This window comes from Ursus americanus, chromosome 30, assembly GCF_024610735.1.
Source record: "Ursus americanus isolate L20-20 chromosome 30, mUrsAme1.1.p, whole genome shotgun sequence".
Lineage (NCBI taxonomy): Eukaryota > Metazoa > Chordata > Mammalia > Carnivora > Ursidae > Ursus > Ursus americanus.
The window spans coordinates 18,335,128-18,357,610 of record NC_142156.1 but is presented as its reverse complement, the minus strand read 5'-3'; the positions used below and the strand labels follow the sequence as shown (position 1 = coordinate 18,357,610).

The following is a 22,483-nucleotide window of genomic DNA, read 5'->3' as shown; positions in this document are numbered from 1 at the left end:
CAAGTGGCATCTAGTGCACTGGCCTCTCTTACACTTAGAGGGGCAAGAGGCAGTGGTGAGACTGAAAGCAGGCCGTAGGCCTGGGAGTGAGAACAGGCCAGTGTCTGTATCCGATGGCCTCCATTATCTCAATGCAAAATGAGAGAGGTCATCAGCTGGGAGTAAGAGGAAGGGCTGGGGAAGTATGAGGTGTGAAGGAAGGTGTGAGACAGCTGTCTCTAGAAACGAAGCAGACAGCCTACCGGAAAGCCAGGCAGTGCCGAGAGCTCGAGAGCTCGCTCGCCACTTGTGACTCAAGGCCAGATCAAAGGAATCAGCTCAGCTGGGTGGACGGGTGCACAGAGCAGGCTGACGGCAGAGTCCTTCCAGACTTGGGGCCTTGCGCTGCTGCCCAACAGCACTTTCCGTTGTGACGGAGATGCTCGCTCACCTGCGCTATCAAACGCGGCAGTCGCTAGCCACAGGTGGCTGGTGAGTACTTGAAATGTACTGACGCTGAGGAAATGAATTCGTAGTTTTATCTCATTTTAATCGATTTAAATCTAAGTAGCCACACGTATTCAGCAAAATTTCATGACACAAAAATCAGTTGAGTTTCTATATACTAGCAATGAACAATACAAGAAGGAACTTAAGACCACGAATCCACTTCTAAGAGCATAAAAATACCTAGGAATAAATCTGAGGTGAAAGATCTGTACACCGCAACTACACTGCTGAAGGAAATTCAAGAGACGTAAGTAAATGGAAAGACAGCCTGTGCCCACGGACTGTTAAGAGGACAACTACGGAAGCAACCCGTAGGTCCAATGCAATCTCTATCAAAGTCCCACAGGGGCTTCTGCAGCAGGAGACTGGTGGCTACTGTGTCTGCTCAGCTTACAAAAGCTGTGAGGAAATTTTTTCAGAGATCAGAGGAATGTTGGGGGGGCCAGAAGGAGAGAAACGGACATAAGGCTGCAGAATGACGTGTGCCGGCTGAGCCCAGGCACCCAGACCCTCTGACTGGGTTCTAGGCCCTGCATCCAGGTATGTACTTTCCACAGTGCCTGGCGCTTAATAGGTACTCCGCAAGCGTATGATGAATGAAGGGTGCAAGGACGAGTGAGACGACGCAGAACAGCAGAGCCAACTTTGGGGGTGTCCTCGGCCAGTCACTTCAAGCAAACTGAGACTAATGACTTCTGGATGTTAGGGGCAGTTCAGAGCATGCTTCTAGAATATGAAAGGCTGCTGGCCCGTGACTTTAGACAAATTATCTAGTAATTAATAGTTGCATTCCACAGATGTTATTAAATAATTCCTTCCCAGCATGTTTGCATGAATTGTGTGAGATACTTTCTGTAAAGAATTTAGCAGAATCTGGCGCATAATAAATGCTGGAAAAAATAATGCTAACTGTCGTCAAGAATAAAATGAGATCAAGGATATGAAAGTGTTTTTTACAAGCTCCAGTGGACCCCAACAAAACTTCAGCAAAACCGAAAGTAGGTTTGGAACTGGGCTCAGTGTAACTGCAGGCATAACTTTACAGAGTCAAACCGAGCTCACCTGAACACCATACTCTTTGGGGAGGCTGAGAGTACACGCGGGCGTTTCCACTGCTAAAGTCCACCTCCAGATGCACACTTTCTGTGAGTGACAGCAGACAGAGGAAAATGAGAAGGTTCCCGAAGGCTGCTGAAGTACCCTACACCTCTCGTGGTAACCCTGTGACTGCGGCTAACGGAGCTCGGCACCGTGAGCTAAGCCCCAGAGAGAGAGCCCCCAGCAAGGTGCCATGGGGTCCGGTCGTTCCCTGAGAGCATCACAGATGTCACGTGGCCCGAGCAGAGCTGCTCACCGGGACACACTCGACAGGCTGGCAGCCCCCTCGGGCCGACTCCCAGGGCCCCGTACCTGGATTTCGGCATCTGAGATGGTGGCCAGATACTTGGCGTCCCGGGTGATGGCTATGGCCCCGATGCCGTTGCCTTCTGGGCAGCTGTCGAATATTGTGTGCACAGGAATGCTGCAAAACAGGACAGGGGAACATCCATGTGCTGAGGTCGGCCTCGCTTCCCAGAGGGACTCACGTCAAAAGCCTAACAGCTATGGAGGAACCAAACGTGGTCCATCCACACAACAGCCTAGGATTCAGCCGTCCAAAGGAATGAAGCGCGGACCCCTGCTGTAGCAGGGGTGGACCCTGAAAACATCACATGAAGTGAGAGAAGCCACGTTGTGTGGGTCCACTGATATGAAATGTCCAGAATTAGAAAATCAATAGGGTCAGGGGCGCCTGGGTGGCACAGCGGTTAAGCGTCTGCCTTCGGCTCAGGGTGTGATCCTGGCGTTATGGGATCGAGCCCCACATCGGGCTCCTCTGCTATGAGCCTGCTTCTTCCTCTCCCACTCCCCCTGCTTGTGTTCCCTCTCTCGCTGGCTGTCTCTCTCTGTCAAATAAATAAATAAAATCTTAAAAAAAAAAAAAAAGAAAAAATCAATAGGGTCAGAAAGCAGATCGGTGGCTGCCAGGGGGAATGGGAGTGAGGGCTGGCAGTTTTGGGTTTTCCCTTGGGGGGTTGAAAATATTTTGGAATTAGGGGAGCCTGGCTGGCTCAGTTGGTGGAAAACATGACTCCTGATCTTGGGGTTGTGAGTTCGAGCCCCATGCTGAGCGCAGAGATTACTTTAAAATCTTTTAAAAAAAGCCGTTGGAACTAGATACAGGTGGTGACCGCACGACATTGTAAATGTGCTAAACGCCACTGAACTGCACACTTTACAATGGTGAATTTTACGTTACGTGAATTTTACCTCAATAAAAAAATAAAACTAACTCAGCATTATGCAAACGTGCTGTTTGTTCTCTGCATGAAGTCTACTGTCACTCGCTACTGAGCTCTGATTCCATGCCAGGCACCAAGGATGGAAATATGAAAAAAGATGCCTAGGACAATACCCCAGCTCTCAGGAAAACGAGCGCCCTCCCACCTCAGCGGGAATGTAAATAAGCACAAGCTTTCGAGACAACAACTTAGCTGCGTCTATCAAAATTTTAAGGGTACATACCCTATGACCCTATACCATATTCCTCTTCCACAGCTGTTTCCCAGAAAAATCATAGCAAAAGTAAACAGAGATAAATATAAATTCATGTTCATTGTGGCACTGCTTTAATGGCAAAAGATCTGGAAACAACACAAATATCCATGGGTGTGGAAACTGTTAAAAAATATTATGACATAACCATATAATGAGAAACTAGGCTACTTTCAAAAAGAATGAGGTAGATGTGGGAAGGTGACCAAAATTTTGTGAAAAAAGCAAATTGCAAAACAGCGTAGGTAGCACCATCCTGGGTGAGGGAGAGGGAGTGCCCGCATTTCTGTGCACAGAAGTCTAGCGGTCAGGACTCCAAACTAGACAAGGGTGACTCTGGAGGTGTGTTTGGGTGAGGAGGGACTTTCACTTTTTTTTTCCTCATTCACTCTGTACTGTGTCACTGGCAAGACTGTAGAACCGTAAGAAGCAGGCGAAGCCTTGTCACATGCAGAATTAAATTAGATTTTTAAATACCTAAGAGAGCCAAAGAAATGCAGGAGACAGCAGAAGCCAGGATGTGAGTGATGTGAGTGAGTGCGACATGGGAGGCGGGGGCAGTGAAGAGCGGGTGGTAAGAAGTCCTAATCCACGTAGGTAGGCTGGTGGTTCCCCACTGTTTTTCATTATGGAACCCTTGTTACAGCAAACATCAACAGGCCTCAGAGGTCACTTTGCTGCCCCAATCGGCTGGGACCAAGTCTGTGCCCCCTGCTGAGGACCTGGCAGGTTCTCTATCACTTAAGAAGACTTCTCCCCCTGGGAAGTAGCCCCCAAATTCACTTGGAAGGCAGTCCTAACACTGCTGTGAATGGCACAGTGATGTCCTTCGTGGGGAAAAGCATCTTATCCCTGTGGACATTCAGAATTAACTACAGAGACAATGATGTCAGTTGGGCCTGTACTATAAACGTATTGGTGGGAAAAGAATGTTTATTTTGTTTAGGAATGGGTGATATTTAAGAGAATTTAACATATCAGAGCCTCTGATGGATTAGATCTGTGATTCTAATTTAAAGCTTGTTGTTGATTCAGACTTGTGATTTTAAATTCAAATCACATTGGTTTATAAACAATATTAGAATACTTATGAGAACTTAAGATTTGCCACAGTTATGTCTAATTTATTAGATTTACAAGAATTACTTAAGTATGGATGAAGGGTTTATTTTTTTAATCAGGCTACCAAAGAACTTAAGGATAAAACCAAATATATTCAATTTCTAAGTGCAGTTTAAAAATGTTTAAAAGGAATTAATAATCAAATTTGTGAGTGGGGCCAAACATTAATCAAACCCCCCTAAAAGGCAATTGCAAAAATAAGCTAGATTTATGAAAGGAGTACGATTTATAAGTTGAATGAAAAGCTTAAGGAAAAACTATGGTTCTTAGTTTATAACTTTAATAAAGTGAATATTAATTCTAAAACCAAATAATCTTTTCTGGGTCCCAAAGTCATCATTCACTGTATCATAAAACTTGTATCGGGCGCCTGGGTAGCACAATCGTTAAGCGTCTGCCTTCAGCTCAGGGCGTGATCCCTGCGTTCCGGGATCAAGTCCCACATCAGGCTCCTCCGCTGGGAGCCTGCTTCTTCCTCTCCCACTCCCCTGCTGTGCTCCCTCTCTCACTGGCTGTCTCTCTGTCACATAAATAAATAAAATCTTTAAAAAAAAAAAACAAAAAACCTCGTATCGACATATTGACTTGTTAAACACAGATGCACTTTACTTTGTAATTAAAAAGAAAAAATCACTGCCAGAGTCACCCCCAGTCTAGTTGGGGAGACAGCTTTACAGGCAAGAAAAAAGCAACAAATAAACACTTTATAAGGGGGCCAGCCGTGCCTGGGGAAGGGGAGCTATCAGCGACGGCTTCAGAGAAGAGACACACGAGAGGGGCCCACCCTTCCTGCCTGCGGACTCTCCGTCACGGGACATAACAACTTTCCCTCATGTGTAAGTCGGATGTCCACACGCAGCTGGAAGCACGTGACAGCCACAGACGACAGCTAGGCACGCAGAGGGGAATTCCATTTTCTGGGGGATGAGTTCCCGCGGCTATGATGCAAGATGCGTTTTCCCTCTAACACAGGCTGGGTTGGCAAGAGGCAGCCTCTGAAGGATGTTCAGCAGGGGAGCAACGCAATGCGATTTTCCGTTTGGGAGAAGATCACACGCAAAATGCTGTGCAGAAAAACCATGTGATGCTCCATGATGATGTCCATGTATCTGTATTTAAGACAACAGCAAATGTTCTGGAAGGAAACACACCAAACTGACTACCTCTAGGAGGAGGATGAAGGTTGGAGATGGTGGCCAAAGGAGACATTAGCTTTCAAATAAAAGATTATTAAAAATCAACAGATGAGAAGATAAGCAAAACTGGTATATCCATGCAATAGAATCTTGAAAAGAAAGGAAGCACGGATTCATGCTACAACGTGGGAGAACTCTGAAAACACCATGCTGAGAGAAAAACCAGACACAAAAAGCCACACACGATTCCACGGACATAAAATGACAACAGGCAAACTTATATAGAGACAGAAGTAGATGAGGGGCTGAGGGGAGGGAGAATGAGGAGCTCACTGTCAGAGTTTCTGTCTGGGGTGATGAAAATGTTCTGAAAATAGCGCTTATGGTTGCACAACATTGTGAATGTAATTAATGCCACTGAATCATACGTTTAAAAATCGCGAAGAGGGGGCGCCTGGGTGGCTCAGTCGGTAAGCAGCTGGCTCTTGGTTTAGGCTCAGGTCATGATCTCAAGGGTCCTGGGATTGAGCCCCGCCTCGAGCTCTGCACTCAGCGAGGAGTCTGCTTGAGGATTCTCCCTCCCTCTCCCTCTGCCCATTGCCCTACGCATGTTCTCGCACAAATCAATCAATCAATCAAGCAATCTTTTTAAAAAATGGGGAAGATGGTCAATTTTATGTTATGGATATTCTACTACAATAAAACAAAATCACCTTCTTGAAGGCTGGGCTGCAGACTGACGCTGCAGAGAAGGAGGCCGGCCAGGTGAGAGCGGGAGGGCAGGGGCAGTGGAGATGGGTTCGGAAGACCTCTGGGAGGAGACGCAACAGGGCTTTGGGACACTTTAGCAGGACATATCTATCCATGGGACACCCAGGTGGAACATTCTCCAGCAGCTTCCTCATCCATGAAAAGAGGAATATGAGGTGGTTATAAAGATGAAGACGGTGTGGTTTCGAACCCCAGGTCTGCTCCCCGCTGGCTAGAGAACAGTACCAATGGCATCCGCACCCCCCCAGGCCAGAGGAAGCAGTCTCAGAAGGCGGATGAAAGCCAAGGAGACATGGTATCAGAGAAGCCAAGGAAATGAAGAGTGTCAAATGCCACTGAGACGTCCAGTAAGATGAGGACCACGATTAGGTAACATGGCCCTAGGAGGCCGTCAGTCACCTGGGGGACCTGTATCTTAGAACATCCAACATAACTTTCCAGAACACTAGAGAGCATTGAACACAACTTCTTCCTAACCGTGCCCAACTGGACTCGTCCACCCCCCATGTCAACCCTCACCCTGCAACCCAACCAGGGCCTCACAATCTTATCAGTTAATCTAGTACTGCGCTCTGCCTCCAGGACCAGGAATTAAGAAAGAAAACTCACATATGAGCATCTGTCATGGGCCACGTTCTCTGCTCTACTGGGCTTCATGACAGTCCTGTAAGGTAAGTGTAGTGTGTTGAGGGCCCTCTCAAAAGTCATGTTCACCCAGAGCCTCAAAATGTGAGCATTATGTGGAAACAACAGGGTCTTTGCAAATGTAGTTAGCTCAGATGAGGTCATGCTGGATTAGGATAGATCCTAAATCCAAGGACTGCTGAACTCATAGAAGAGAAGACACAAAGAGACACACAGGGGACAATGCCACGTGAGGACAGAAGCAGAGTCCAGCGTGATTAGTCTACAGCCAAGGAAAGCCACGGGCTGCTGCCGGCCACCACCAGCAGCTGGGAGAGAGGCCTGGAGCAGGTCCCTCAGAGCCCCAGAAAGAACCACCCTGTGGGCACCCTGATTTCGGACTTCTAGCCTCATGAACTGTGAGGGAGTAACTGTTATTTTAAGTCCCTCAGTGTGTGCTAAGGTCTTAGAGCAGCCCAAGGAAACTAAAACAGCAGGTATGATTAGCCTCTTTTTTTGTAGGTGGGCAAAGCCACTTCACTTCTCTGGGCCTCCAAGCTGGGTTAGTATGAGTTAACCTCCCTCAGCCCATCTACTCTGGGACACTGCCAAACCAAGTTTCTGGGCCTAAAGAGCCAAGAACTGTAAATGGGAAATTCACCAAGGTAATGAAAGTCACCCAGTTAGGCCTGAAGGCAACAAGATGGCCAGCCACCCCAGGACACTTCACCCCTCACCTGGCGTCCCATCACTGGCTTCTGTGTGCCCAGACCAGCATTACTCATTTGTTGCTGGTCACAGTGGCAGATACACTACACTAAGTAGGAAAAAACAGGACTGCACCAAGCCTACCCTGTGAAGGAGTCCCATATAATTATCAGGCAGTTGGGCCCTTTGTCGGCCGTGGCAATCCACCGCCTGTCTTCACTGATGCAGAGGCAGGAGATCACATTAGGGTGGCCCTGCAGAAACGCAGAGAAAATGCTTTGAAACATCAAGGACATTAGGAGAGGCTGGGGCCCCAAAGAGAGAACTAAGCTGCCCTTCCAGGTTCATCTGGCTGAAAATTCCACTCCTATGGCCTTTTCCCTGGCATTTTCCCATAGTCAATGGTTTTCAGATTTTCTCCCCCTCAAAACTCCTGAAGGACAAGCCACACTCCCCACAAGGACAGGGGCTTCCTACAGGTCTTGGCATGTGCCCAACTCTGAACCCAGGTTGAGAATAAATGTTGGGGTTCTGCCCAACCTCCAACCCCCTTGAAGCCCTGCTGGCTGCATTTCCCTAAAACAGTGTCCACATCAGGTCACTGAGCAGCTCTGCAGCAAAAGCCTTCTTCACTGGTCTCTCTGCTTTCTTTGCCATTCCCCCGCAATCCTTTCCCAGTAACTCAGGAATCTTCTGGAAACACAAACATGATGGTAGTGCTCCCTGCCAAGAAATAGCCCGTTTCCTCCCTTCTTCATCTCCCCTTGCTCACTCCGCTTCAGCCATACTGGCCTCCTTTCTGGGCCCCACGGGCAGGCCTGCAAACTTAGAGCTCTCTGGGTCTGGAATGTTCCTCCCCAGACTGCTCGTGGTTGGTTCATTCTCTTCATTCAGTCAGACCGCAGCACAAAGGGCACGTCTGCATTGCCAGCCCACCCAATCGGAGGGCCATCTCTCACTCTTGATCTCTTTCCTACAGCAGCCCCCATTTCCTTTGGAGTGCTTGTTCTAATTCGTAATTGTGTATTTATGAGACTGTAAGCTCCATGGGTGGGGGCGGGGGGGGCATCTGTTTTGTTCATGACTATAGACCCAGAATCTGAAACAAAGAGATTCTGATAAATACCTGTGGAATAAATGAACGAATGAATGAATGAATGAATGGTCGAGGCCGCTCCCAGACACCAGACTCTGAGGGAGGCTGGACACCTGTCTGGCATGGTCTCTATTTCTCAGCCCCTCTGCCGGCTGCTGCCCCTTCTTCACTCTGCAGACACAAACTCTCCCCTCTCCCTCTGGCCTCACCACGGTGCTCAGTGCCACACATTCAACTAAGCTCCAAGAAGGGCTGCTTGCCGGGTTTGTATGTGTTTCTGGATATCTAGAGAGCAAACTCCTCCAGCTGCACCCACATGCCATGGATCCCTAAGTACTGACTAGGCTTTTGGAAAATCCTGTGTGATGTTTTTGACCTCGGCATTGACTTAAGGAAGGTCCTTATTAAAACATATGTCCGTTGAAAAGGGTAACATGGAACTGTTTACCTGGTTAACTAGTGGGAAATCAGATACCAAGAAAGGAGGACATTTGGTCAGGTAAATGATGAGAATGTCAGGACGAGGGGCACTGGAAATACATGAAGGCTCTCGAGGGAGGGAGGCATAAGGATGACAACCGACCTACTCAACACTTTCATGTCAGGGGACCTACGCTCAAGACCTGGCTTCACCATGGACCAGTGCAGCCTTGGGCAAGTCAGTTAAACTGGTCTGAGCCTCAGTCTTTTCTTCTGTAAAATGAGGATATTAACACCCACTTCTCAGCATGATTGTGAGGATCAAAGCCCTTTTACACCTGCAAAGCCCTCTACTTGTTATTTAGGTCCGAATTCCTGCTGAAGCCTTTCGTGTTCCCCATGGTGCTATAGAGACAACATGACCTGTCCTGACCACAGTTTTACGGAAATGGAAAAATAAGATGTTTTAAATTCTTGTTGCTATAAAATTAAAATCAATTGCTGTTTGTAAATTGATTCTGATTAGAATCAGAGAGACAATAAACAATAAAATGTGTTTCTAACGACAAGACTTGCTATAGTTCACAGATGCCCGGGTGACTCAGTTGGTTAAGCGTCTGCCTTTGGCCGAGGTCATGATCCTGGGCTCCCTGCTCAGGGGGGAGTCTGCTTCTGCTTCTCCCTCTCCCTCTGTCCCTCCCCCTGCTTGTGCTCTGTCTCTCTCTCTCTCAAACAAATAAAATGTTAAAAAAAAAAAAAAAGACTTGCTATAGTTCAGAAGAGAAGTAGGAAAACATGATAGTGACATAATGAATCAGTCCTTGGAATAAAACACAAAATGCTATATTCTAGTGAAACACAATCTCTTCTACTTGCAATAAAAAAAACTTGCAGGGGCACCCAGGTGGCTCAGTCAAGCATCTGCCCTTAGCTCAGGTCATGATCCTAGGGGCCTGGGATCGAGCCCCCGCATCAGGCTCCCTGCTCAGCTGGGGAGTCTGCTTCTCCCTCTCCCTTCCCCCACTCATGCTCTCTTTCGCTCACTCTCTCAAATAAATAAATAAAATCTAAAAAAAACAACAAAAACTTACATACCTGAAGATGATGCTGAGTGTTCTTGAAAACATTGTAGATGACCGCAGTGTGAGCAAAGACATACAGAAGAACTCTCTGGTTTTCATCTCGAATATAATAAACAGGAAGAGAACTGTTCCATCCGAAAGACCAAGTCAGGGTCTGGAAGACAAAGGCAAAACCAGGAAGAACTAAGTGTGCCGAGCCCAAACTGTGATGCCAGGCACCCCCGGCACAGTCTCTGGAGGAGAAAGATTTCACACCATCAGTCCAAAGAAGAGAAATCACTTCAAGAACGTCCTCAGGGGTGCCTGGTGGCACAGCGGTTGAGCGTCTGCCTTCGGCTCAGGGCGTGATCCCGGCGTTACGGGATCGAGCCCCACATCAGGCTCCTCCGCTATGAGCCTGCTTCTTCCTCTCCCACTCCCCCTGCTTGTGTTCCCTCTCTCGCTGGCTGTCTCTATCTCTGTCAAATAAATAAATAAAATCTTTAAAAAAAAAAGAACGTCCTCAACCACGTGCGCCGGTGCGGATGACGCTTGAAACCGTGATGCTGAGTGAACGCAGCCATGCAGGACCGCACGGTGCTTGGTCAGGCAGATCCCTAGAGACGAGAAGTCACTCAGTGGCTGCTGGGGGCCTGCGGGAGGCAGGTGGGGAGCGACTGCTACGGGATATGGATTTCTTTTGTGGGGAAGAAAACGTTCTAGAATTAGTGGTGACGGTTGCACAACCTTGTGAACACACTAAAAACCAACGGACTGTACGCTTTAAAAAGGTACATTTCACGAGGATGTGGAGAAACTGGAGCCACTGTGCACTCTTGGTGGGAATGTGAAATGGTACAACTGCTGTGGAAAACACCACAGAGATTTCTCAAAAAATTGAAAGCAGAATTTCCATATAATGCAGCAATTACACTTCTGGGTATATATCTTAAAGAATTGAAAGCAGGGTCTCAAAGAGACATTCGTATGCCCATGTTTACAGCAGCATATTTCACAGAAGCCGAAAAGTAGAAGCAACCCGAGTGTCCCTCGATGGATGAATGGATAAACAAAATGTGAACTGGATCCAGCCTTCCACTGGAAGGAGATCTGACACCCTCCACAACAGAGATGAACCTTGAGGACATGGTGTAAGTGAAATCCACCGGTCACAAAAAGACAACTACGAGAGGATTCCACTGACATGGTCCCTAGAGGAGTCAGATCCATAAAGAGAGGAAGTAGAAGGGTGGCTGCCAGGGCAGGACTGGGGAGTGGGGAGTCGTTCAACGGGAAGGGAGCTTCAGTCCTGCGAGATGAGCTCCAGGTACTGGTCGCACCACAGTGTCCACGCACTTACTACTACACTGTACACTTAAAAATGGTTACGATGGTAAATTTTAGGGGCGCCTGGGTGGCACAACTGGACAAGTGACCGACTCTTGGTTTTGGCTCAGGTTGTGATCTCAGGGTCATGGGATCGAGCCCCACGTCAGGCTCCAAGCACAGTCTGCCTAAGACTCTCTCTGCCCCTCCCCACCCCCCCTTTCTCTCTCTTTCAAATTAATAAACAAATCTTTAAAAGAAAGATGGTAAATTTTACTCTATGTGTATCTTGCCACAATTTTAAATTTTAAGAGGGTGAATTTAATGGTATGTGAATTACACCTTGCTTTAAAAAGAAATCAACAGTAAATAGAAAGAATATCCTATTCTTCTACTCCCCAGAACCGAGACTGCTCAGTACCTGACACACGGGGAGCACTTACTATTGCGAAATTCAGTTTACTTCAGGAAAATATATGGAATGGACAAGTTACAGTGTAGTCACTAAGGAACTTCATACAAAAGGCAATTATTCAGCCAGGAATATTTGGTCCTCACATACCATTTTCCCTTGAAGAATAAAGCACAAAGAGACAAAATTCCCACAGCATGATTAAAAACTCCATATTGCCAGGAATAAATCCAAAATAAAAATGTTCTGAAATGAAATATTAGAGGTACTATAAACCTGACTATGACTTTTAATCCAATAGTAGTTTACTTATGCATATTTTTTGTGTTCAAAGTCTTTGATAAAAACCACGGATAGACAAACTGTGGATTCATACAAGGGAGTATTATTCAGCAATAAAAAGAAATGAACTAGCAAGCCAGAAAAGACATTGAGAAATCTTAAATGCATTTTGCTAATGGAAAGGAGTGAAAGGAGTGAAAGTGAAAGGAGAACCTAAAAAGACTTCACAGTGGGTACACATGGGTGGCTCAGTTAGTTAAGCATCTGCCTTCAGCTCAGGTCCTGTGGGATCGAGTCCCACATTAGGCTCCTTGCTCAGGGGGGAGTCTGCTTCTCTCTCTCTCTGCCCCTCCCCCCACTCGTGTTTTCTCTCTCTCTCTCTGACAAATAAATAAAATCTTTAAAAAAAGAAAAAGACTTCACACTGTATGATTCCAACTCCATGACATTCTGGAAAAGGCAAAACTATGAGGACAGTAAAAAGACCAGGGGTTCTTGGGGAGAGAGGGGGTGAAGAGAGGGATGGAGAGTGGGGCACGAGGGATTTGAGGCAGTGACATCACTCCGTAAGACACTACAATGGTGGATACAACTCATTATACCTTAGTCAAAGCCCAGAGAATGTTACACCACCAGGAGTGACCCCTAAGGTAAATGACGGACTTTAGTTAATAATAACGATCAATATGGCCTCATCAACTGTAACGAATGCCCCACACTAACGCAAGATATTAACGAAAGAGGAACCTGGTGCGGGGGCAGGGGGGGGCACAAGGGAGTGTATGGGAACTCTGTACTTTTCGTTTCATTTGCTATAAATCTAAACTGCTCGAAAAAATAGTCCATTTAGGGGTGTGTGCCTGGCTCAGTCAGTAAAGCCTAGGACTCTTGATCTCGGAGTGTTCCAGCCCCATGCTGGGTGTAGGGATTACTTTAAAAAAAAAAACAAATCCGTTTAAAAAATTAACTGAGGCCAATTAATCGAATGTGGTAGCGTCTAAAGTGATGGCTAAGTGATTAGAGATTTTTAGTAACTCATTCACTCAGTATTAACAGAACTTCCCCGCTCAAGCAGCACTCCCATTAACTGAAACCGCACAGTACTGGTCGCGTACGCACCCGTCCTACCGTTTGTGGTGAACGATCCTGGAGACAGCCGTCTCTTACAGCAATCTTCCAAAACACGAACACAAAACGCTATTGTCAAAACCAGATTCCACTACGTTTGGCAATCGTAACCTTCCTTCTCATAAATGCATGATCCCTTGTTTGCTTGGCTGGAGACGGTATCCACGGTTATGCCTATTTACCGTGAGCAGTGTGAGTTATTCCAGGCCTTTGGGATAAGGCAGGGGACCCCAAAGGGAAAGGGGGATGTCAGGGGCACAGAGGAGCCACTCGCTGGAGCACTCTGGTGAGAACCAATCAGCAGTAACACAAACGGCCATCAATAACCGGGAACCGGCTGAACTGAAGATGAGGAAGTGGACCTACATACTGAGAGAGAAAATCCTCCGGGACATACTTAGTGGAAAGCCACGCTGCGGTGATGCAGAAGATCTTCCTGGCATAGAAAACAAAAACTAATGTGTGTGGAGGTGTGTGTGCACACAGGAGCACACAGATATGTCTGTAGATGCCCAGGAAACGGCCTGGAAAGGTAACACAGTTACACCAAACTGTAACATTAGTCACCTCAGGGAAATGGACTTGGCGTGGTCTGTGCGAGAAGAGGATCTGCTTGAAATTTTTTTTTCTTTATTTTTAGAGGGGAGGAGGGGCCAGGAGAGAGGGGCAGAGAGAATCGCAAGCAGGCTCCATGCCCAGCTCAGAGCTCGATGTGGGGCTCGATCTCACAACCCTGAGATCACAACCTGAGCAGAAATCAAGACTCAGACATTCAACCAACGGAGCCACCTAGGCGCCTCTGCTTTAATTTTTTTTTTAAAAGATCACGTATTAATTTTAACAGAAAGAAAAACAATACAGGAACAGGAAAAGAAAGGAGGTGTCCTCAAGGAGCTAAACAAATTTGCAGAGGAAGGTGGTCAAGAAGAGTTCTGCAGCGAGCCCAAGGTTAACAGGGAACCCAAAGCCCTGGCACACAGGTCACGTGCTCTCATCAGTGCCATCACTAGCTGTCTTGTGAGCTGGCTAAACAAGGCAAAAGTCTTCATGGGCTCTGAAACTTATTCTTTCTTTCAGACTGAGCAAGCCCAAGCTTTGACCTCGAACTCCACTGCTCAGAGTAAACCCCATCTACAGAAAGGAGGCTGTCAGTCGTCTGCGTCTCCCACTAGGCATTTTCCATCATCCTCATCATCATCGCCAGCCTTGCCACCACACCACCACCATCACCATCATCTCGATGTGAACACTCATCAAGTGCTCACTGTGTGTCAGGAACTACATTAAACACTTTATGTATATTCAATCACTTACAAATCTTCCAAAGGCAGAATCTACAGGGAAAAAAGGAGATCAACCCTAGGAAGCAATTTTCAGTAGCAGATGGAGGAGGAAGAGGAAAACTCTCCTCTTCCTTCTCTTGGTAAATGATAATATTTGTATTCCTCGCAGGTGGTGCCTCCCTGGAATACTGTCGTGGCAGCAGAGGCAGATTCCTTTGGACCACCTGGCCCTTTTCTCAGTGGCTTTCACTTTTTCCAGACCTTTCGCTTTCTGGTCCATCTCAGAATGGATAGTTTTAGGAGCTGGTAAAGAGGTATCAAGCCAGCTAAGGCAGAGGAGGTGAGGAGAGGAGGGAAAGGGGAAAGGAATGGAGGAGGAGGAGAAGGAAGTGAGAGAGAAGGGGAAGAGGAGGAGGGAGGGGAGGGGAGGAGAGGGCGAGATGGAGCTTGAGTCTCCCACAAGAAACAGCACCCTATGCAAGAGACAAACCACGTCCGGAATTTCCTGCCCGCGGGGCAACACTATTGGACCCAGATGCAGTGTTCCAGGCACACGTGTCTGGCCAGAGCGCTGAACTGAACTTTAAAGACACACGAGTCTATTATTAGTTCAAAAAGGGTCTTTCTGGTGGTATTTTTTTTTCCATACAAATTAAATTCCCTTATTTCACAATGCTCTCAAAGCGCTGGAGGAAATTAAAAAGCACGTTACACTTACCAAAGGATACACACTGGCACGGCCATCCTTTTGAAACACAATGTCCTCGCTGGTAGACACCAGGGATTTCTCCGGGATCCGTGCTTTGGACTGGAATTCTTTCTCTTGTTCCTCACTTAAGTATGGTAACCTTTTTCCTGTTCCCTCTCGTCCCAATTCATCTTGGGCCATCTGGTCCGTTTTCTCCCCGAGCTCGCTAGAGGGGTGTGCTTCAGGGAAAATCTCTCGTTCCTCAGAACTCTTTTGATCCAAATCAAGAAATCTTAGTTCTGAGCTCAAATCTCCTAAAAGCTCATTTGTTTCCGAATGCTCTGATTCTAATGCATGCTTTGACTCGCTGAGGGTTCTCTTAAAAAAGAAACAAAAGAAGATTGTGATTCCAAATAGCGTGTAGCTGCTTCCCTCCCTCCTTTCCTTTCCTTCCTGTTCCTACTCGCCAGCCCTGTGTTCACCTCACACTGGAACTATGAAGTGTTTTAAAAAGGAGCCTGGGGGGTGTCTGGGTGGCTCAGTCGGTTAAGCATCTGCCTTTGGCTCGGGTCATGGTTCCAGGGTCCTGGGATGGAGCCCCACATTGGGCTCCCTCCTCAGTGGGGAGCCTGCTTCTCCCTCTTCCATTCCCCCTGCTTGTGCTCTCTCTCGCTCTGTCAAATAAATAAAGTCTTAAAAAATAATAATTTAAAAAAATAAAAAGAAGCCTAGGACATTTTGTACTTAAATCACATGAATCACGGGTGGGCCAGGTTTATTCTTGGCCTCCTAGCAGAACCACACAGCAAAACCATTATTCTAAGTGGCACTGGTCGTCTCCAAGGACAGATGAGTCAGAGTCACTTCTCTTTGGACCACGGCTGATTCTCCTTCAGGAGGAGAGCCCACATTACTATAATCACGCTGAATCTGTTCTAAGACAAGCACACTCCAACTAACCCCTGGGAGCTCTTTATCTCAGCTCCGCTGCACACCTCCTCCAGGAAGCTTTCCCAGACCATCCTCCTAGCTGGGCTAAATGTCCTTGTTTTTTGTTTTTAAATATCTCCCATGCATCTCTCAGTTACTGCACTTAGCATATTGTTTCACAGTGTTCAGGTATCAGTCTGCCACCCTACATACCCTAGAGCTCCTTAAGAGAATGGATTGTATCTTATTTGTCTTATCCCCATAGCTGGCCTATGGTAAGCATTCAATGATTCTGAATGAATGAACAGATGAATGACTTAAATTACTACTTACTAGGGAAGTTCCTGACATGACTGACTGGGAATCAATCAATGTAAGTCTCTCCAAACTGGTCATGGACTTGGTGATTTCTTGAGGCTTCACTGTGGTTTCTTCTTGCACCACAGCCTCCTCCTCCTGTGCTGCTCCAGCCTTTTCCTCTGTTTCTTCTCTGACGGCCTCCTCCTCCCCCCCATATTCTTTCCCCTCTTCCTCCTCCTCCCCTTCTTCCTCCTCTTCCCATTCCTCCCCTTCTTCCTCCTCTTCCCATTCCTCCCCTTCTTCCTCCTCTTCCCATTCCTCCCCTTCTTCCTCCTCTTCCCATTCCTCCCCTTCTTCCTCCTCCTCCCCTTTCTTCTCCACTCCTTCCTCCTTCTCCAATTCCTCCTCCTCCCCCTCTTCTCCTTTCTTCTCTTTCTCCTCTACCCCTTCCCCTTCCTCCCCTGGCTCCTCTTCCTCCACTCTTTCCTCCTCCTCTCCCTCTTCTCCTTTCTTCTCTTTCTCCTCTACCCCTTCCCCCTCCTCCCCTGGCTCCTCTTCCTCCACTCTTTCCTCCTCCTCCTTTTCCCCTTCCTCCCCCTCCTCCCCTTCTTCGTCCTCCCCCTCTTCCCCTTCTTCCTCTTCCCCCTCTTCCCCTTCCTCCCCCTTTTCCCCTTCTTCCTCCTCCCCCTCCTCCCTTTCTTCGTCCCCCACCTCCTTTTCCCCTTCCTCCCCCTCCTCCCCTTTCTCTTCCACTCCTTCCTTCTCTTCCCATTCCTCTCTCCCTTCCTCCTCTCCTTCCTCTTCCTCTTCCTCCTGCTCCCCCTCCTGCTGAGGCTCTCTCCCAACTAATACGTCCTCTTCTTTTAATTCCTGTTGCATACTTTCCATCTCTCTATAATATTGATTATATTCTTCTTCCATTTCTGTTTCTCCATCTTCTTCTGATTCTTCTAATGGGTACTCCCCTTCATCTGACATTCTTCTTTGTGGGGTTTCCTTTAGAGAAATTTCGACGGTAACAATCAGCAGTTCCCCCTGTTTCCCACTTTAATTTCCTGGTGCACTAACCTATGCATGAAGTGTGCAATACCAGCTCTGGTTCCTTTCCACAGGAATAAAAAGAATCTCACACTTCTGGGAAAGCCTGTCCCAAATCTTAAGCATATTGATGCCAGGGCCTCTCATCTTTCTAGGAATAACTTTAGAGCCCTGTAACTCACTTTACATATATTCATATTCCCACAGGCAGCAAAATGATAACCCAGGCATTAACAATTCTAATAATGTAAATAAGGGCAGAACCCGTGGCTTGGTGGTTAAAAGCGTGGACTTTGCAGTCGCTCTCTCCTAGCACGGAACCCCGGTTCTACCACTCACTTGCTCTGTGAACTTGGGCAAGTCCCTGTACCCCTAGGAGTCCAAATTTGCTTACAGGCAGATTAAAAATGAGAACCCTAAATTCTGGGGTTGAGATGACAAATGTAAAACGCTCAACGCAGCTGCCGCAGGCTGCTTAGGAAAGGCAGCAATCGTTTACAAAGTTTAACAGCCTTCTAACATAGTCTCTCATTTACTTCTTATGACAAACTTGAGTTTGAGGCTCTGGGAAGTGACTTATTCAGATCACACCGCTAGAAAGAGGCAGACCTCTTTAACGCTCTGTTCCTCCAGGTGAAATAGCATGGCTACCATTTCAAGCCCGGGGCCCTGAGCACCGGGCCTGCTCCGACTGCAAACTTTGCCGGCGCATCTAGATACGGACGTCCAGGGGAGAGGAAGGGAGGGGAGTAAGGTGCGGTGGTCGGGGGGTGGGGGGGGTCGCACAACGCCCAGGCGCGGCTCCTTGCGTCAGCTCAGGTCTCTCTGAGGCCGCCCCGGGCCCCCGACCCAGTGGGGCGAGCGCCCCCCACCCTCGCGGGGCACCAGGATCTCCTACACCAGGGGCCCCCGCCCCCGACTCACGGAGCGCGCCCTCCGACCGCCTTCAAAGGCCCGGCCCTCCCGCCGCCTGGACCCTTCCGTCACCTCCCCAGTCTTCAGCGGCCGCCGCTTTCTCCTCCACGCGCTCCCTAGCTACGGTTGCCACCCAAGCCCCGTCCCCAATGTAACAGCCGCCACGGCGACCGGCCGTAAAGCGGGAGGGCCGGCCTGTGGTCACGTGCCCAAGGCTCTGCAGCGGGCGGGCCGGCACGCCCCCTGGCGGTCCCCGGGGGAGAGGCGCCGCTGCGGCCCCCGAGGCGCAGTCAGCCTTCCTTGTCCCAAAGACTCTTCCTTCAGCTCCCTCCCCCAACTTTTTCCCAGGGCGCCGAAGCCTGAGAAGCTGCAGCGGTGGCTACCTGCTGTTCTGACTTTCCGAAGGCTTGACGAGACGACTTACGAGCTGTTTGGTAAAATTCTCTTTGCCAAAAGCAAACTAAATTTCCCGGTCTCCTGGACGCAGCACAGATCTGCCCTCCACACTTTCTCAAGGGGCACTGCGTGTTGTGCGCCGGACTTCAGCTAGCTGGGATGATACACTATGTAGGCTACATTATCTTGCTGTTCTTATCAAAAATGTGTCTGTAAAACCAGCTTGGTTCGACCTATTAGGATCATTTCAAAGTGGCTGTCAGCTACAATCTCACAGAAGACGGCATCCTGAGGTTTCTAAAGGGAGGCCTGCAGGAAACCAGCCAAAGGCACAGACCAGAAAAATCTGGGGCTCTCATTTTAGGAGAATGTCAATGATTCTCCCCGCCCCCACACCGCCAAGCCCCAACGCTGGTTGATTAATAAGCATACATCTCAAAAAAAAAAAAAAAAAAAAGGATCAAACCGGATGGTACAAGCTGTGTTTAATATAATCTAGGGCTTATAAAGAGATTGGAAAACGCTTGGAATCAGAACACACAATTTAAACAGCAAACGCTGGTAAGCAAGGCATGTCTGCGGCTACAAGGGGAGAATGCATGTGGATGTAAATTTTGGGGAACACACTCAACAGGAAGGTTTTCCAGCTGAGCATTAGAAGAGAATCCATGGCTGGAAGCACGCCCCAGTGCTGACTCCTGTCATGGCAGGCTGGTTTCTGTATCCAACCCAAGCAAATCCATTCCCGAGGAATCCAGGCATGCCTCAGGAGAATGGGCCACACCACCTCTGAGACAGAAAGTGGTGTGCAAGACATGGGGAAGTAAACACTGTGATAAGGTGAGGAGAGAAAGTAAAATACAGGGTCAGTAAGAATCACTGAAACCCATGTTGCCACGTGAAAAAGAAAAGAAAAGGAAGAAGGAATCAGCATTTTCAAGAAGTCAGATCTGCACACGCTGCTGGTTCCCATCAGCAAGCAAGCACACCATGGCAGTTTACAAACTACTGTTGATCTGAGGGGATGACCAGGAGGTTCAATTATAAAAAGTCAAATTAGAAGGTAATTTGCAAGGTTTTTTATTCCAGAAATGAAGGGAGTTTGCTGCCCTCTGGTGGGTTACAGAAGAGGAAGCTGACACCGCAGGGAGCTACCTGGGGAGCCTCCTGGTTTTCCCTATTCTTCAAGGGAGCTGCTGTGGCCCGGTGGGGGCAGGGGGGGATGTAATTTCTGTATCCAGAGCGGCAGTGCCACAATGCAAATGCAGATGGTGCAAACCCCATTCACTAAAGGTCGATGTTCTTGAAGTGGTGTTGGTCAAATCTTGACTTCAGCACCACTGTTGGTTTGTTCTGTCCAACTTTTTTTTTTTTAATAAGCTCTGCACCCTATGTGGGGCTTGAACTCAGAACCCCAAGATCAAGAGTCGCATGCTCTACTGACTGAGCCCGTTCTTTTTTTTTTTTTTTTAGATTTTATTTTTTTTAAGTAACCTGTACACCCAACGTGGGGCTTGAAACTACAACTCCGAAATCAAGAGTTGTATGCTCCACTGACTAAGCTAGGCACCCCTGTCCAACTTTCTATGAGAATGTTCTAATTCCTGTCTGAGCTTTGGTTTGAGAGTTTCATAAGAAATTCAGTTGGCACTATATGTTAACTAAATTTAAATAAAAAATTAACTAACTTTACATAAAAAATTAAAAAGAAAAAAATTCAGTTGTGGTGATAAAATGGTCATATCAGCACTGAAACCTGTGTTTATTTGGGGAAAAAAATCCTAAAAGAATAAAGTCCCATCAGCACCTGCCAGAATAACTCCAGCCCACTTGCCCACAATCCAGAGGACTCCCATTTAGGACCATGGCCTAATTTGCAAAAGATGCCAAGCACAAATCAAGTTAACAATGCCTTAATCCCAAAAGATTACACTGGGAGGCCACGGCATTTCCATCACCCAGAAGTTCAGACTTCCAGCCTCTTCCAGATCCTTAAGCTTCAGGGAGAGAAGAGAAGGAAGAAATTCCCACCAGGCCCACGTCCAGGGCAAGGGAAGATGTTTTCCTATTACCATTCCCCAGGGACAGTCATCTTTGCAAAGGAATAATGTTGCAGCTGGAAGAAAAAAAGAAAAGGAACGACGTAAGTTTGGCGGCTCCATTCAGAAGACCAGAGAGCGAGCCCTCTGAGTGTTTCACCTGCGTTCTTTAATTCTTTTAAAGCAAATGCCCAGTCCATGAAAGAACCAGAGTGACCAGGGCTCCCTCTGCCTCCGTACCTGCAATCTCATTCCCGCTGCATGTGCTTATCAGGAGCTTCTACAGGCAATCTGGGGAATACCCTCATTTCCCCGTGGCCCCCCCCACCACCACCTCCTCCCCGGAGCTTTAGGGCTGACACACACTCAAGTAACAACTCACAGGGCGCTGTCAGTGAGCAGAAATGATACTTTACCCCAGCAGTCCTTTTCCTGCCCAGCGGGTTGGGACAAGTCTAAGCTGGTGTTTCTCCCCTCTGCGGATCACTGTCACATTCAGGGGTTTCTGAAAGGAATATAAGCTCGTTTTATATTTTATAGTCAACCTGTTTACTATACAAAGAGATTCAGACTAAGATGCTAAGATACTGACTTTTGCACATCAGAGTGGTAAGGATGCTTTTATTAAGCAGAGTCCTGCAGTTGTCAAGAGTGTGGGAGACATGACACTCTTGGGGCAGCCAACGGGCCGCAAATCGGTAGCGTCTTCCTGGACAAACACGTCTCCCCACCAAAAAAATCTTTAAAAAGTCTCACACGAGATAAATTTTGCAGGAGTACAAGATGATACATGAACAAAGTGTTCCTTCTAGAACTGTTTATAAATTCAAAACCTGAAAACACCCAAAATATCCCTCAATAAGGTATTATTCAAATACAGCATAGTGAATGAAGCAGTTTAAGTAAAAACAAAAAGAGCAAAGTATGCACCCATTTGAATATACGTTTTTGTGTTTTTTATTTATTTTTTAAATTCTTTTTTAAGTAGGCTCCAAGAGTCAGATGCCTAACCAACTGTGCCACCCAGAAGCCCCCACATAATCCTGAAATTAAACCTCTTGGTATACACCCCAAGAACTGAAAGCAGGGACTCGAATAGATATTTGTATACCCCTGTTCATAGCGGCATTATTCGTAACAGTCAAAAGATGGGAGCCAACCAAGTGTCCGTCAGTGGACAAACAAAATGTGGGCTATTCACACAAAGGAATATTATTCAGTCTTAAAGAGGAAGGAAATTCAGACACACACGGCAATATGGATGGACCATGAAGACATTATGCTAAGTGAAATCCACCAGCGGCAAAAGGAGAAATACTGTCTGATTCCACTGATAGGTGCAAATTCCACTGAGAGCACATTCACAGAGACAGAAAACAGATTAGTGATCACCAGAGGCTTGGGGAGAGGAAAATGGGAAGTTAGTGTTTAAAGGCACAGAGTTTCAGTTTGGAAGGCTGATAAAGTTCTGCAGGTGGATGGAGGAGATGGTTACAGAGCATTATGAATGTACTTAACGCCAGAGAACTGCACCTTGGAAATGGTTAAAGTCTTCAATTTTATGTTATGTATATTCTACCACAACTCTTTAAATTATGGCAGATCTATTAATGTAATCTCGGAATCTGACAAAATAAAGCATGAAGGAAAAACCAGAAAGATGTCACTTGTAATAAGACTGCCAATAGCACAGGTGAGAGGGGTCGAGAAGCAAGCCCTCACAT

The 22,483-nt window shown here is 47.2% G+C and overlaps 2 protein-coding genes across 3 annotated transcripts in view; both read right to left on the bottom strand.

Annotated features, from left to right (window-relative positions):
* Positions 1 to 19,154, bottom strand: part of CFAP251 (cilia and flagella associated protein 251) — a 66,940-nt gene extending 47,786 nt beyond the window's left edge. The window contains exons 1-8 of the mRNA XM_087857395.1: positions 18,397 to 19,154; positions 16,852 to 17,367; positions 16,405 to 16,689; positions 15,172 to 15,519; positions 10,057 to 10,197; positions 7,590 to 7,699; positions 1,900 to 2,011; positions 1,552 to 1,632 (exon numbers count right to left, since the gene is read on the bottom strand). Coding sequence (XP_087713521.1) covers positions 1,552 to 1,632; positions 1,900 to 2,011; positions 7,590 to 7,699; positions 10,057 to 10,197; positions 15,172 to 15,519; positions 16,405 to 16,689; positions 16,852 to 17,349 — 1,575 coding nt within the window. The 5' untranslated portion in view covers positions 17,350 to 17,367; positions 18,397 to 19,154. The remainder of the gene's footprint in view (positions 1 to 1,551; positions 1,633 to 1,899; positions 2,012 to 7,589; positions 7,700 to 10,056; positions 10,198 to 15,171; positions 15,520 to 16,404; positions 16,690 to 16,851; positions 17,368 to 18,396) is intronic.
* Positions 19,155 to 20,172: 1,018 nt separating this feature from the next.
* The window catches only part of PSMD9 (proteasome 26S subunit, non-ATPase 9), a 47,619-nt gene continuing 45,308 nt past the window's right edge, over positions 20,173 to 22,483 (bottom strand). For both annotated transcript variants that reach the window (XM_045777597.2, XM_087857389.1), the window contains 2 exons: positions 21,176 to 21,264; positions 20,173 to 20,836 (listed from right to left, as the gene is read on the bottom strand). In XM_045777597.2, the coding sequence (XP_045633553.2) occupies positions 20,809 to 20,836; positions 21,176 to 21,264 (117 nt within the window). In that variant the 3' untranslated portion in view covers positions 20,173 to 20,808. The remainder of the gene's footprint in view (positions 20,837 to 21,175; positions 21,265 to 22,483) is intronic.